Genomic DNA, 16,978 nt, shown 5'->3' with positions numbered 1-16,978 from the left:
ACATTTATGTCTGTGTGTATGTTCATGTTTGATTGTTGAACAAACTTCTACAGAAAAGCTCTTCAAAAGCTCATTAAGTGAACTGGAGCTGAGCAGCTCTTGCACAACTGGGTTCTCATGAATCAGTTGTGAATTCTAGAGATTTAATGGTTTCCAATCTGAAAAAAAAAAATCATATAGTTCAGGTCACTCCTTACCCTCTAAAAAAAGGCACCAGATCAGTAGAGATCAGCTTCAGCTATATGAAAGCATGAATTGAGTCTCAGCTGGAGTGGAATCAGTAACACTGAGGTCATCGATTCCAGCACACTCCAACCCATTTCAAAAAAGCTTGAGCCATCATATCACCCTAATGACATTTTACTGTAGGTTATGATAATGTATCAGGAGCACAAACCATTCTGTAGTGGCTCAGAAGGTAGTGTAGCTAAAATTTTAAAGGCTCCAGGTTTGATTCCCAGCTCTGCTGGTCTTTTTCGCTTGTAAAAATCACAAGGATGAGGTCTTATAAAAAAAAGATATGACCGACAAAAAAAGTTTATTGAATGCAGTGTCTCAGTGGCTCAGTGGCATGAGCATGTTCTCCAATGTGGAGGATCCTGGTTCAAATCCCAGACTGGACACAGGATTGTGTGGTGATATCAGAGTGCTCCAGATATGCCAAATCATCAGAGATGAGCCTGGATGGCTGGCTGGGGCAGTAAAGTGGGGGCTCAAACATCCTGATGGGCCCCCCAGCCCTCTGGAGTACTATCCAGCAATTGAAAATAACTTAGGTGTTTTTTTTTTTTTTTTAAAACTAAGTTATTTTCAATTGCTGGATAGTACTCCAGAGGGCTGGGGGGCCCATCAGGATGTTTGAGCCCCCACTTTACTGCCCCAGCCAGCCATCCAGGCTCATCTCTGATGATTTAACACATTCAGAGCACTCTGATATCACCACACAATCCTGTGTCCAGTCTGGGATTTGAACCAGGATCCTCCACATGGGAGAACATGCTCATGCCACTGAGCCACTGAGACACTACATTGTTTTGGGGGGACATACAACAAATTTAGAGCATGCCTTTGTATAAGTTTATGTTCACCCTGGGGATCAAACCCATGGCTTTAGCATTGCTAGTGCATGAGCACACAGGAAAAAACCAGAGCAAACACCACAGCAGTTGAAGTGAACATTTCCAACCCACAACACCATTAAAGACAACCATGACTGCCTGACACATTACACTTCACAAGCTGCATGGTTTCAGACAGTCAGCTGGTTACAGTCTGGACCTGGTTACAACCTCTGAGATGTGAGACCAGCTTGAGATCATAGAAACTCATCTACTTTGGGACTTGTGGAAGAGTTCACTTTTTACTGAATGTTTGTTTTTGAGTCTTAAAGCACTTTTGTGACATGAGGCACATGTGTCTATTAATTATGAGCTGATCTTGCACACTCACACAACAGAAACCAGAACATCCCATTAACCCACAGAGATCATGTTGTTCATGCTTTGAAAATATATTTGATAACCTAAAGTTTAGTATCTTCAACACAGTATCTCACAACATAATCTCCTAACCTAACTCTTATTCTGTAACTTCAGGCAGCTCTAATGCCCCTAAAAACATAATGTAAAATCAATCCCATATAATAATGTGGAACATATAATGGAAGGTTTTCAGTAGATAGTGAAGATTATGACATCTACACTATTATCACATATTTGATCATTTCTGTCCTTCTGGAGGATATCTGATCTTCAAAGTCCATCTCCATCTTCCTTTGGCAGATGAATATCTGAAATACAATGCAACAAAATATGAAGATTAACATTGTTGTAGGGAGTTTTTGTAGCTGTCTGCGTAAAAGAATGCATACATTTTTGCATTGCACTTTCATAACATTAATGCACATGCCCATCTCTTTGTGAGATTCTTCCCAAAATTTAATACAGAAAACTCTATATATTTTATAAATCATCTTAGGTATCAATAAATATAAAAAGATTTAAGTAGTTGAGAGATTAAATGTCAAAATTTTTCTAACATCAATATTTGTAAAATGTATATATGTTATGTGACTGTTAATAATTTCTGAAAAAAGAAAAACTGTAATAATTATTTTAGCTGTGGGGGAGTCACGTGACACCACGCGAGGAGTGGACGTGTGAGTGGCGAGCTCTGCGCACTTTGCTAATTTGATTACTATTTGTGTCATATAAATGTGAGATTCGATACACCCTGATTCTTAACTGTTCTAGCAAGATAATATGTAAAATATTCCCCGGAGCAACAGGCCAAAAGCCCCAGACTCAATTCGGATGGTGAACTTAAATAAATCCGGTGTGAATTGATGAATATGTAGGCAATGCTGACAAAAGTCATTGCAGACATGGAGGATCTTGCTGTAATACGTAGATCGATTATTTCCATGGAGACGATATTCTCAGAGTTGGTTATAAAATTGTTGGAAGGTGAGAGAAGGATCGATTATCTGGAGTCATCGGAGAGGGAATACTCAGCAAATCCGCTAGCAACCCAGATAGATTTGGAACACGTTTGGGAAAGGTTTTGGAGAATCATAAATGACGAAACAACATGCAAATTGTTGGAATTCCAGAGCAGGAGGAAGGCCAAGATATGGTGAAATTCCTAGACGAGCTCTTCCCGAGACATAACAGGCCATAAGCTGGCTCACAGAGCGAGCTCGCAGATCCACAGAGGGAGACCTGATCAATTCTGACCAAATTTCTGAGATCATCCGATAAAGATCTTGTGTTACGCGATGCAAGGAGCAAAGGAAAGCTTTCTTGGAAGAACCACAAAATGTTCTTGTTCCCAGACTTTGCGAATTCGACAAGAGAGAAAAGTGATCGATTCAAGGAATGCAAGAATCTCTTACATCAACGTAAGATTGTTTTTGCAATGATGTTTCCGGCCAAACTGAGAATAGATACTAAGGATGGCCGCCCACAGCAAGCATTGTTTTCATAAAAACATTGGAGTGAGTAAGCCATTTGTTGGTATTCATTTTGCCGCCTAGTGGACCTGTCTCATTATACATACACGCGACAGCCCGAGGAAGTTGGGCACCTTTTTCTTTTCTTTTTGTGCTGTTCCGCTTAACGGCTGGAGTTTGTTTTGTGTAGAATCATTTCTTCGCAACAGCTTGTGGATACATCTGCTCATTTTGGGTGCTTATGCCTCCTGATGGCTGGATTTGGTTTTGTGGAATATTTTTTGTAGGACAGTGGAGTGACCTGAAGAGCTGAATCCAAAGTTCCGCTAGCGGCTGGAGCTTGTTTTTTTAGAGGCGCACACACCTTCAAGACAGTTAAGTAGATGAATCTATGTGGGGTTTTTTGTGTGTGTGTTTATTTCCCTTACTTGCTGGTGTCTGTTATATAGACTATCTTCTGTTGTGTAATTCTGTTTTACAAATATTTGTATAGAAACACCGGACTTGAGCAATCCGACAGCAAAGTTGTTGCAGGGGCTCTCAAAGGCATACATGGACTGTTTGAGTTTAAAAGGATGGACGCCAGTTGGCGCTGTCGTGCACAGGGTTAATGCATACATTTTCATTTTTTCCGTTTTTTTTTGTTTTTGTTCTGGGGAAAGTTCAGGGGTTGATTGTTGCACCAATGTGGAATGTGGTCTTTATAATTTTATTTTTGACACAAAATAAATTTTTTCTTATATGTCAAAATGTCAAATGTTAATACGAGTGGACGGTCTCTCTCCACGTGGTATGTGACTGGGTTGGGGCACCCAGTAAGAAATATGATATAGTTTTTCTTCAAGAAATGCATCTTTCCCCACAGGAAGCCGAAAAGTTTGGGAAGATATGGGGTGGACATGTTTTCTGTAGTGTGGGCTCGAGTAAGAGCAGGGGAGTCATTACATTGATAAGTAAACATCTACAATTCAAATTTCTCAAACAGATTAATAATAAATTAGGAAGAGTCATTATTGTTTTAGAAGAAATTCAGGGGCAAAGGTTGATTTTAACTAATATATACAAACCTAACGTTGATGATTCATATAGTTGCCGCTTTAATGTATCCCTTTTGAAAAATCCTGAATTTCAATAAATGTTAAAGGCTGAAATCAATGTTTATATGGAGACCAACTGGTCCTCAGTATCCTCTGTAAGCGTGGCTTGGGAGGCACTTAAGGTGGTTCTTTGGGGCTGGATCATACAGTATGCCTCATTCATCAAAAAATCATAAGCACGAGAACTTGTGGAGTTGGAAGGGAATATTAAAAGTTTCGAGGCAGATCTGAGTCACCGAATGTCGTCTGATGGCCTCAGAGAATTGAATCGATTTTGTCATGGAAGGACCATGAGTTTTGACTATTCAGGGCAAGACAGTCATACTTTGAGTCGGGGGACAAAGTAGGGAAGCTTTTGGCTAGATATATAAAGCAGAGAGAGTCTTTTTCTAGCATTCTAATGAAATCTGCTGATGGTAAAATATTTCCTGTACCTCAGCCATTGATATTAATAATGTTTTAAAAGAATTCTATCTTGATCTCTGTAGTTCCATGTCTTTGTCTACTAATGAAAATATTAGAAACTTTGAGGAACCATTAGAACTCCCTAAACTGATGACTGAACAAAACATTTCTCTTGATTCTGAGATAACCTTGGAGGAGCTTGGTGAGATAATTAAAGCCTTGCCTACAGGCTACAGGACTGGCTCCACATTTCCTAGATGTTTATACGGAATCATTAAAGAATGGAAAGCTTCCACCAATCATGACACAATCCCGGATCAGTCTGATTCTTAAAAAGGACAAAGACACAAGCGAGTGCAAGAGTTACCATCCAATTTCCCTGATCCAGCTAGACGTAACATTTTGGCAAAAATCCTGGCTAACCGATTAAGTAAAGTTATGATGACTTTTATACATATAGATCAGGTGGGGTTTATTCATGCCTGCAGCTCTTCTGATAACATTAAGCGTTTCATCAATATTACATGGTCAGTGGCAAATTATTTTTCTCACTTGATGCCAAAAAGGCATTTGATATGGAAGAATAGGATTATCTTTTTAAGATTTTGGAAATACATGAGTTTGGGAATACTTTTATTGGATGGATTAAGTTACTTTATTGACATACGGTAGTGGCAGTACTAACCATTGCATTAATTTCAGATTATTTTACTCTGTATAAGGGCACCTGGCAGGGTTGTCCTCTTTCCCCATTATTGTTCTGTCTAGCCCTGGAACCATTAGCAGCCATGATAAGAAAGGAGGATGATTTTCCAGAGGTGGTGGCAGGAGGTTATAAGCTTTTGCTTTACGCAGATTATATTTTATTATTTGTCTCCGACCCCACTAGATCTATGCCTTGCCTCCACAGAATTATGAATACCTTTTCTAAGTGCTCAGAATACAGAGCCAATTGGTCTATATCTGAAGCTTTGGCTCTGACAGCATACTGCCCAGTAACAGTCTTCCAGCCGGGTGCCTTCCAGTAGCCCAAACAGGGCATTAAGTATTTGGGTATTTTATTCCCTGCAAATTTGTGTGATTTATTTAGAGTTAATTTTGACCCCTTAATAAAAAAAAATGTCAAGCGCTGTGAGCAGGTGGGCTTCATTACATTTATCTTGGGAAGGTCCATGTTATTAAAATGAATTGTATTCCAAAATTAAACTACCTGCTACAGACTCTCTCTGTAGATGTCCCCCTCTCTTATTTCAAGCAATTTGACAGCATAGCGAAGTCCTTAATTTGGAATGTGAAACATCCCAGATTTCATTTTAATAAGTTGCATAGGCCGATCGACAATGGTGGGCTTGGCCTACCCAAAATTTTGTTTTATTATTATGCTTATTGGTCGCTTCCTCCTGAGAGAGCCCCTCCCTGGTTTTGTATTGAACGGGAAGGTCTTGCCCCTGTTTCGCCATTGCAAAGCCTTTCTATCAAACTAACCTACACTCTGTGACCTATATGAGAGCGGAGTGTTGAGATCTTTTGAAGATTTGGTTCAACATTTTGGGATTGCCAGATCTCAGTTTTTTAGGTATTTACAGCTGTGCAACCTGCTCTGTACTATTTTTGGGAGTAGCTTACAACCCCCCAAAGCGGCAGATACTCTGGGTGTGGTGATTACTGCTTTTGGAAAAGGTCATGAGGCATCAGTGTATTACTCCCTGCTAATTCAGAGTCTGGGGTCAGAGCTTTAACTTCTATCAAGAGATTATGGGAGAAAGATTTAAACTTAGTATTGGAGGAAGGTGTGTGGGCTAGAATTTTATAAAACATCAAGTCTGCATCTAGAGATGCAAGTGTGCACCTTGTATAGGCTCAGCCTTAAAGACACACCCACCTGCTGGCGATGCCAATCTGAGAATGGAGATATGGACCATGTTTTTTGGTGGTGTGCTGAGATCCAGGGGTTTTGGATGAAATTTCCCCAGACTCTGTGTTTTGGCCGATGGGGAGGTCATCGATATGGAGAACAAAAACATAAAGAACTGGGACCTGACAAGTGTGATGGTTGCCAGACAGATTGTTATGAGGGGATGGAAGTCAGCTGGAGCACCCCCATTTCAGGAGAGGAGCGCAGAGTTGGGGAGGGTGGCAGCATATGAGGAGATTATATTTAGTTGACTGAGCTATTTGGATTTGTTTGTTGGGAAGTGGGGCAAATGGTTGGCGTTCTTGGAGGGTTCTCAGGGAGAGGTAGCAGAGAGAGAGGATTAGCTGTTGATGTGCGTGATTATTATATATAATTTTTGTTTTCTTTCTGTATAATTAATTTTAATAAATTTCTTAAATATTTTTATTTGTGTGTGAATATGTTCATGTGACCATGGGAGTGTTTGTTGGGGGTCTGGTTGGGGTTGGGGATTGGGAGGGGAAGTGGTGGGGATTAAATGTTAAATGTTGATTCCATGTATATATGTTTTGTTTTTTGTGTCTTCTATGGAATCAATATAATGTTCATCACAAAATAAATTTTTAGCTGGTTTGGGAGTACCAGTAGATGGTCCTGCAGTGTAACAAATCATTTAAAAGTTAAAATATTTTATTTAGTATGTCAATTAATATTAATCATTAAAATTATATTAATTAAACTGCATTTGTACAATTAGAAAGAAAATGTAAATATTTTTAGATTAAGTATTGCATTTATACTGCAAGACACTGCTATGGCCAGCTTGAAATTCAAGCGGCAATTCTGGTCATTCAAGAGAATAACTGTGCAGTTTGATTTTACACCACTAGAAAGCGTAAGTAAACAGCTATGAGGCGTCCGTGTAGCGTTTCGGCACACCAGAAAAACTTCAAGACTATTTAAAGTGAAAGCAGGGCATACAAAACACAGGGGATGTACAGCGGCAACCATCCAAATACAACATCAAATAAATGCTCATTTTCTTTTCCAGCAGAAATGAAAGATGATTACAAGTGGATTTTACAGGGTGTCAAAACTTCTAAGGTCCTTCAGGACGCTTTTGAGCAAAGTGAGTGTTGAGTCTGCAACACTGAGACGGATACTGAGACAACAGCAGGTCATACTGAAACCTCACCTGCAGTACTGATGTGATGTGACCCCAAAAAAAACTGAAAAATAAACTAAATCAAGACCCATGACCTCTGACCCGAATTAAGATTTATTTATTGCCCTTCAGTTTGCTACTTAGTTACTGGAAACACACGTATTAATCTGTTTACTAATCCAGAGAAGTTTGGGACACATTTATGAAACACTTACAAAATGCAGTGATTATCATTATGAAATGTGCTTTGTTATTTCCCTTGTCATGAAAAAACTAAAGTCAGAAATGAACAACATTTATATTTAGTTAATTTTCGGTTCTCCAGCTCTAAACAGATGGGGTAAAACAGCTGAACAAGAAGTCACATACCTCATTTGGATGATTGTTTGCAAACAGTTTTCCAAAACACTCCCCTGTCTTCCATTGGTCAGAAGCAGAGAGCCCACCCCTAACTCACACCATTGGTTAAGCAATCTTGTTTTACTCCTCCCTAGCTCTTAACCAGAGACCAACCACTGGTATTAAAATCAGTGGGAGAAATTGGAACAACCAATGGGTGTAGAAAATAAATCTTCCCACCTTACAGGTAAAAGAGCTAATCACAGTTTAGATACAGATATCACCTGATATTCAACTCAAGATAGCGCATGGGCATAGCTGAACCATAGCATGTTTTTGTTTTGCGCAATTTATGACATGTAGTCAGTTTTTATTGCTGATTTTAAATATATTCTTTGATTGTAATCTTAACCAACCGTTTTGAAGATTTTGTTCTTTCCCCATTCAAGTAGATAGGGAGCTGTACTTAAATGCTGCTTGTTTACATTGAAATAGCTGCCCAGCATGCCCAGGAACGTTCCTAAGATTTTTTACTTTAAAGTTGTACTCATTTTAGATTTTTAAATCACATTTTTAACATGGGTGATTTATTAATATTGTTATTAGTTCATTATTATTATTATTATTATTATTTCGCAGCTGAGTGTCGAATCTGCACGCGGTGAATCTACAGTAAAGCGGCTCGTTCACATGTGACACGTCATTCGAGGACGGCGGTGTTTGCACGGCTCTGCTTTCTTGAGAGAAAGAGCTAATAAAGGAATTCATCTGAAATGGGTATGTTTATATGAATTATAACAGCTTTGTTGGCTATAACGTATCTGGCTAAAAAAATAACCTTTCACGCACGTTTTTCTGTGTTTACACGGGGAGTTTGTTCATTACGCATTGGTTCGCATAATGCTAACCTGTTTGTTTGCTAGCATGGTAGACAACAAAATAGCCCATCCAATATAGAAAAGTTCATTATAAAACACACTGGTCTGTTTTGTTACTTTTTTTTTGGTTCAGCAGTATTTAAGTTGTGTTTGGCGTAATTCCTGTGTGAGATGAGAGATACTTAATATGATGCTCATGCAATACAGTGACTACAAACTGCATTATAAGTCGATATGTTATTGATGGAATGATTTATTGTTGAGGTACAAATGACTAGCAGATGCGAGTGACAGTGGTGTATGACATGAGCTCGTCTTGTTATTTTCTGGTCTGTGATAATCATAGTGGTATAATTGAATATATGTATCATATCGCTACAGGAGGCTTCTTTTCCAGCCTCTTCTCTGGCCTGTTTGGCACCAGAGAGATGAGAATCCTCATATTGGGCCTGGATGGAGCCGGAAAAACAACTATACTGTACAGACTGCAAGTGGGAGAAGTGGTCACCACAATTCCTAGTATGTGTTTAGAGTCATGTGCTGCCTGTATTCAGAAAAAAAAAAGCTGTATGCGTGATCTAATGTGCTGCTTTTTTTTTTTCTTCTCTCAAACACACAGCCATTGGTTTTAATGTGGAGACAGTGTCATACAAGAACTTAAAGTTCCAAGTGTGGGATCTGGGTGGACAGACAAGTATCAGGTATGGTTTTATTTCTTCTGCTTAATTTGTTGTCAGTTTAAAGAAACCAAAGCTGAAGATCTGACCTGTCTCCTTCCCAGGCCATACTGGCGGTGCTACTATTCCAACACAGATGCAGTGATATACGTCGTGGACAGCAGTGATCGTGACAGGATGGGCATCTCCAAGTCTGAGCTGGTGGCCATGTTGGAGGTTGGTCAGATAGCTGTGGTTTCTATTATCTAACACTATTAGATAACTGTTGTCAAGGCAATTCTTGACACATATAAAAAAAATTCTTAGGAGGAGGAGCTGAAGAAAGCCATCCTGGTGGTGTTCGCCAACAAGCAGGACATGGAACAGGCTATGACCCCTACTGAGGTGGCAAACTCTCTCGGCTTACCTGCACTCAAAGACAGGAAGTGGCAGATTTTCAAGACATCTGCAACCAAAGGCACTGGCTTGGATGAAGCAATGGAATGGTAGTTCTGTTTTTAAGGAATTGTTTATTTTTAGTATATATGCATATTGTGATTGATACTCACTGAGTTCATGCCTTGTTTTCCTCAATCTCTCACATTGCAGGCTTGTGGAGTCGCTAAAGAGCAGGCAGTAAATGCACACTCACAAAATACCTTGTAAATACCCCTGATGTGTGAACTTAAGAGACTTCTTATTGGCTGTCCTTTGGACCAATGCCTGCATTCTTCCTATTGTGTGAAGACCATGCCCCCTGCCTTTCCAGAACAGGGATATCAGTGTCCACAAAGCTGGGTGAATAATCAAGCAAATGGACTACACATCAACGCTTAATTGTTTTTGTTAGTTTTTTTTTTTTTATTTGCTTATTGTCAGTACTGCCGCTTTGTAGACTTTTGCGGTATCCACTACATTTATAATTCATAATGGTGTTCGCTTTTTAAATTGAGCCTTTTTCCTGAATGAAAAGAATCAGTGCAGCTGGTATATTGAGTTGAGTTTGATATACTTACTGGGTAGATATTTAAGACTGTCATTTGTATGAATTGGATTTGTAATGGCACATTTATATTTGCACGTGGACGGGGGAGAGCACTCCTGTGCTATGGCTATCAAATAAATACGTGGAGTCAATGTGTGCATTGCATTATATACATCATCAAATAATGCCGGGCATGTTTATAGTGAGTATAAACATAGGGTGATGAGATCATCAATGGTTAAAGGCGTACTTCACCCAAAAAGGAAAACTCTGTCATATACTCACTACTCGTGTTGTTCCAAACACATGACTGACTTCTCTGGAACACAAAAGATGTTCTGCAGAATGTTAGCCTCAGTCACAATTTTATTTTATTGCATAATTTTTTTTATTAATTTTTTTTACATACAGTAAAAGTGAATATGACTGGGGCTGTCATTTGGCCTTTTGTGGTCCACCTAAGAAAATCATATAGGTTTGATACAACATGAATTTAAGTACATGACTCAGGTCTCTTGGGATTTACGGCCACCTTTGCTGCCTTAGTTTGCAGAAACATTAAGCACCAGAGAAACCGTTCACTGGATCATGGCTAAATCCCTCAGCGAGCTGCGTTTTGGTGTCTTTGCAGTATGTCCTGAACGCAGTTTAAAATTTCCTCTTTTTGGCCTTGACAGCTTCTTTCTGGACTTTGGCAAAAGTCCAGAGAGAATCACTCCAGACAAAACAGCTTCTTTAACAACTCAACTCCTGAGCCAGGTTCTTCAATGTGGGGTCTGAAAGAAGCCAATAAGAATCAAAATTGAATACTAATGTCAGTTTAAGTCACTGGTTGCGGTAGCAAGGCATATGAGGTATCGACACAATGCAGATTTGAAGATGCTTGTTCTGTTATTTCAGTTTATACTCTAAATAACTCTGGGTCTTGCCTTGGTTGCCATATGTGCTGTCCAGCTCTCTGTAGAGAAGCGCAATAATGGTGGTCAGGTAAGGTCCAAGTCGATCTTTGCCAAGATCCACAGCTATGCCTCCCAGGAACTTGAAAATCACAGGTTCTCTGCAAAATGTAAAATTAGAGCACTAAACTGGATGTCTTCAAGACATCAAAACATTATATAGAAGTGGTCAAAGCAGAGGACTTTCCAACAAGGGATCCATCTACAGTAATTAGAGATGTCATGGTTCAGTTACTATCATGTTGTTCGAACCACCTTTTACTTCTACACAAAGGGAGATGTTTGGCAGAATGCTAACCTCAAGTCACCATTCCTTTCACTGCATCATTCTTCCATAAAATAAATGTGAATGGCAACTGAAACCAAAGTCTTTTTCAAGGCTAGTAAGTCCACTCAGTGGCCATCTTTGGAATGCTGCCAGGCATGCAGAGCTGCTATTTATGTAAACAAACATCATAAAATTAAAGTTCCTATCTACTTGAATGGGGAAAGACCAAAATGGTTGGTCAAGATTATGATAAAAAAAACAGCATCAACAATTGTATCATAAATCGTGCTTTAGCTCAGAAAACGCCTGAAAAATTATATTTTTCAGGCTGGTTCAGCGAATGCGCATGCACGTTGCCAAGTTGACTGACTAAAAGGTGATTGGCTCTTTTATCTGTAAGGAGGTACTTCCTTTTCTACATCAATTAACCGTTCCCATTCCTCGCATTGATTTTAATACATGTGGTCCATCTCTGCTAAACAATGAGTCAGTAGTCACTGCAGTTGGTAACAGAAGGATAAAACCAGCTCTCAAAGCAGGGTTTAGAAATGAAAAAAGAGAGACATTAAGCTCGGTCTATGTATGTAAAGAAAGTTTTAAATGCAAGTTTTTAGGTCTCTTGCCTTCTAATAAAGGTTGTTTGAGAGGAAACCGGCTGTTTGGTTATATGTGGGTTCTCCTAAGAATTCCATAAGGTCACCACATCCTCTGGTTTTTGAGCAGCTAACAGAAGGCCGAAGATCTGAGAGGTGGTCAGCCACACCCAGGATTGAGGGTACCTCGGATGTGAATCGATATGACCTGAAAAGAGAGTACATGACACACTTTCAGTAAAAGTTTGGACACACCTACTGCTATATTCTTTATTCCTACCATTTTCCACATTTTAGAATAATACTGAAGTCAACTATGAAATGACTCAAATGGAAGTACAGGAGTTATGTAGTGATCAAAATGTGTAAACAAATGAAAACAATCTTCGATTGTAGCTACTTTAAGTTGCCATCCTTTGACTAGATAGGAGCTCTGCACACTAACTTAATGAGGTGTGTCCTGAGATGCTTTTTAAACTATTAAAGGACTTCCTATGTATGCTGGACACTTGTTGGCTACTTTTCCTCCAAAATCCAGTTCAACATATACACTGTTATATAATTTTCATACATCAAGGCATTTTATTTATATAAAAGGGCTGTCAATCGATACAAATGTTTGTGTGGATTAATCAAACGAGTCACATATATTAATATTTACTGAAAAAGGCCCCCCAAATAAAAGATAATTTTGTATAGTATAATTAAAATGAATACAACTATAAAATAAATATTATAATATAGATAATTCAAATACATTACATCATGTACATGTAATGTGGCAGCAGACAAGTTAAGCATTTCTACAATACAAAAAGTGGCTTAAGAATCAAAATATTGTTTGATTTATTTCTATATCATAGAACATAACCCTGTTATCGACCATCAGAGCTAGGAATGGTTGATGCCACATATTTTCTTTTTTGACCTATAAAGGCCAATATCAATACTGATATCTCTATAAAATGTATTTCATTTTGTAAATTCTTGCAATGCTCCCTCTGTTTAAACAAGTGCAGACAGCTCAAGCAGTGTCTTTTTGCTTGTGTCTTTCAGCAATTCTCACATTAAAATGAGCAGAAGAACAAATAGTTCCTATCCAACGCAACTGCAAAAAATTTGCAAATGTACACTGGTGGCCAAAGGTATAGAATTATGTACAGATTTTGCTCTTATGGAAATAAATTGGTACCTTTATTCACCAAAGCAGCATTCAACTGATCACAATGTATAGTCAGGACATTAATAACATGACAAATTACTATTATAATTGTTGTAAAATGTTCAGAACTTCTTAAACAACTTCAATGAGTTCTCATAAAAAAAATCCTCCATGTGCAACAATGACAGCTTTGCAGATTCTCTGCATTCTAGCTGTCAGTTTGTCCAGATACTCAGGTGACATTTCACCACACGCTTCCTGTAGCACTTGCCATAGATGTGACTGTCTTGTCGGGCACTTCTCACACACCAGACAGTCAAGCTGATCCCACAAAAGCTCAATGGGGTTAAGATCCATAACACTCTTTTCCAATTATCAGTTGTCGAATGTCTGTGTTTCTTTGCCCACTCCAACCTTTTCTTTTTGTTGATCTGTTTCAAAAGTGGCTTTTTCTTTGCAGTTCTTCCTATAAGGCCTGCACCCCTGAGTCTTCTCTTTACTGTTGTACATGAAACTGGTGTTGAGCGGGTAGAATTCAATGAAGCTGTCAGCGGAGGACATGTGAGGCGTCTAGTTCTCAAACTAGAGACTCTGATGTACTTATCCTCTTGTTTAGTTGTACATCTGGCCTTCCACATCTCTTTATGTCCTTGTTAGAGCCAGTTGTCTTTGAAGACTGTAGTGTACACCTTTGTAAGCAATCTTCAGTTGTTTTTGCTAATTTCAAGCATTGTATAGCATTCATTCCTCAAAACAAGGATTGACTGTTGTGTTTCTAGAGAAAGCGATATTGTGACCTAATATTAACCTTAAGACATGCCAGTCTGTTACATACTGTGGCAACACAAACACAATGTTAAGCTTCATTTAACAAACCAAATATCTTTCAACCGTGTTTGATATAATGGCAAGTGTTTTTCTAGTACCAAGATATTTATGATTACTCAAGGATAACTTGTTGGAGTGATGGCTGCTGGAAATGGGTCCTGTCTTGATTTGATTAAAAATTACTTTTTTAAAATAGTGATGGAGCTGTTTTTTACATCAGTAATGTCCTGACTATACATTGTGATCAGTTGAATGCAACTTTTGTGAATTAAAGTACCAATTTCCTTCCGAAACAGCTAAATCTGTATATTATTCCAAACTTTTGGCCGCCAGTGCATATATGTTGTACATATTTCTGAACAAGAGAATGGACGTTTCACAACACACACACACACACACACACACACACACAAACAAATTCAGGTATCCATTTTGATATACCCTAAAATAAATAATAATAATAATAATTCTGCTGTTTGGGAAAATAATCGACAGAATTCGTCAAACAGATTTAATCTAACCATACAATTTAGCAGTTAGTTATTGTATAATATGACTAAAAATGAAATGACCTGTAATAAACATACCTCCGCATAACTTCCCTTCCGATCAATTCGATGGATGACATTTCTGTTTACGTTACGACATTTCTGCCTCTCAGAAAACGCGCGAAACTGAAACGAAGTCGATTCCTCTGAAAACATTAGAACTGAGAGGAAATATGAGTAAGGAAAATTATTTGTATCATACTAAGTGGATATAACACTTTATAGATACAAATTTATATCTTAAAAATACTGTTAATCATGTGCAATAAAAAACATCACATGCCAGTTCATGTCCAAAACTATATGAAACATAACAATTGTAAATTAAACTTACCTGGAAAGTGTTTTCTGAATTATGAGATGAGGGCTTGGTTTTGAGCTTCATTTTACTGAATTATCAGACGACCAAAAACAGAAATCCAGTAACAGCCGCGACTCAAAAACAAAAAACTAGATTTGGCATCAACGGCTGTGAAATTGTTGCGAATTGCTAAGACATGTGACCAACTGGGCGGCAACGTCATCAGAACGCAAAGAATTATGGGTGTGTTTGGCCAGTTTACATGGGCTGGCATCGCATAGCAGGCTAGTGTTCTGGCATGAAAATAATAAAAAGCGTGAAAAACAGACTATAAACCTACAAAATGCAGCGGTCTAAAGAAAACATTGTCGGACGACACCGCCTAAAACTAAATCCTAATGCAAAGACGAGGTATGACGAGAAAATAAAGGGAATCAAAGGACTGTATCCTTACGAGCATAGTGACTGGTCAGGGGAGGTCAACCTGTTGCCCAACTTTCAGCACCCATATATATATACATACAACTATATGATATTAAATGTTAGTGCATACACACACACGAAGTTTTCAGTAACTTCAAGTCGCTGCAGCAGGCCCAGGTCTTTTTTACAGATGGATGGGTCCAGGACCTGGAGATTGTAAAAGTGGGGCAGAAAACTCGTCCGTTCAACGGTATGCTAATGTTTTAAGCACCACACTCCTCGCGCGGGCGCGATCGAACAGTGGAAACATAAAAACATACTCCGTCATTTTGTTCATAGGAGGACATCATTCAAACTTCAAAGTGTTTACTTATATTTGTGTCCAGCCAGAGTTATGGCAATGCGATGCTTGCACATGTCTGTGACATATCACCCACAACCTACCTCATACATTTCCAGTTGTCTTTTCTATGGACTCTTTATAAATGTCTTCATCTAAATGTATTAACATGTTAAATATGTAAAGAAACTGAAATGAAGTTGGTTGTTACTACTATTTAAGTTATGTAATTGTGTTTGCAACAAAATAACACTGATTTTGCACAATTCGTCCTTAATACAGATAAAGGAGGCAGAATTTCATTCAGTCTTTGTGTATTTTATTTACAGAGATGGCTAAAAATCATTACATGTAAGAAGTGACATTACAAAATCTTTTGAAAAAAAACAACATATTTACATATTAGATGTGAGCATGGTGTATAATTCTAACATGACGGCTTCACAACAATACTTGGACACATATTGGTCAAAGCACAGCACACAACCACAATTTTATCCAGCAAAGTCTTATCCTCCCCCTCACAAGGCACCACAAATCCCAGGCGTATTGTGTCATTTAATATGTTAGACTTAGAGCGTATACCCCCTATCACTCGCTCCACGTGGATCCTGACATGAGCTAACTTCCTGGTCTGTTCCACATCTTTTGTAGCACCCACAAGGGCAACACTTTCTTTAATATCAAATCCACGGTCCGCTAACACTAGGTCTCCAGGCGAGAGCTTCTGAAGAAAGCCACAGTTCTCGGTGTTCTGCTTATCACTGGCACGCTGGTCTACTTGCGTCTGTTACCAATATTTACCAAGGAACAAATGTGCTGCTTCATTCAACTCAGTCTCATGACCGGTGTGGACAGTGCCCGGCGATGGGGGTGGATTCATGGGACCTTCCATCTCAGTTGCAGGTGTAGCGTTGTCCGACAGTAACAATAAAATAAATTGTGTCATATCACAACCTTTATTCCAAAGTAATCCAGATTAGATATACACAGGGGGCAACATATATTGTATTCTTTTACTATTTACCTGGGTATAAAGGTGCTGCATTATCCAACTCAGCCTCAGGACCAGTGTGGTCAGTGCCTAGCGATGGGGGTTGCTGTTGTTGTGACCTCATCGCTCTTCTCCTAAACCGCTTGAACCGGTCTGTGTTCGTAGCTTTGACCTCAGTATGGCCGAGGTACAGAGA

At 38.8% G+C, this 16,978-nt stretch overlaps 1 protein-coding gene and 1 long non-coding RNA gene across 2 annotated transcripts; one reads left to right on the top strand and one right to left on the bottom strand.

Annotated features, from left to right (window-relative positions):
* The first annotated feature begins 8,491 nt into the window (after positions 1–8,491).
* LOC127639083 (ADP-ribosylation factor-like protein 1) lies at positions 8,492–10,770 on the top strand. Its single transcript, XM_052120927.1, has 6 exons — positions 8,492–8,627; positions 9,110–9,247; positions 9,348–9,429; positions 9,510–9,621; positions 9,712–9,890; positions 9,994–10,770. Exons 1-6 carry the CDS (start codon positions 8,624–8,626, stop codon positions 10,022–10,024), a joined length of 546 nt encoding a protein of 181 aa, XP_051976887.1. The 5' UTR covers positions 8,492–8,623; the 3' UTR covers positions 10,025–10,770.
* Positions 10,771–12,222: 1,452 nt separating this feature from the next.
* LOC127639085 (uncharacterized) lies at positions 12,223–15,215 on the bottom strand. The gene is made up of 3 exons (XR_007969921.1): positions 15,059–15,215; positions 14,764–14,885; positions 12,223–12,394 (listed from the first exon to the last, which is right to left on the bottom strand). It is a non-coding gene; the product is annotated as an uncharacterized LOC127639085 (long non-coding RNA).
* Between the last annotated feature and the right edge of the window lie 1,763 nt (positions 15,216–16,978).

Source organism: Xyrauchen texanus, chromosome 47 (assembly GCF_025860055.1).
Source record: "Xyrauchen texanus isolate HMW12.3.18 chromosome 47, RBS_HiC_50CHRs, whole genome shotgun sequence".
Taxonomy (NCBI): domain Eukaryota; kingdom Metazoa; phylum Chordata; class Actinopteri; order Cypriniformes; family Catostomidae; genus Xyrauchen; species Xyrauchen texanus.
This window is presented reverse-complemented; position numbering and strand designations above follow the sequence as displayed.

Excerpts from the sequence above, each read along its gene's own strand:
- LOC127639083 (XM_052120927.1), top strand. Across the intron at positions 9,248-9,347 it reads AGTGGTCACCACAATTCCTA|CCATTGGTTTTAATGTGGAG; the intron begins GTATGTGTTTAG and ends TCAAACACACAG. Across the intron at positions 9,430-9,509 it reads GGTGGACAGACAAGTATCAG|GCCATACTGGCGGTGCTACT; the intron begins GTATGGTTTTAT and ends TCTCCTTCCCAG.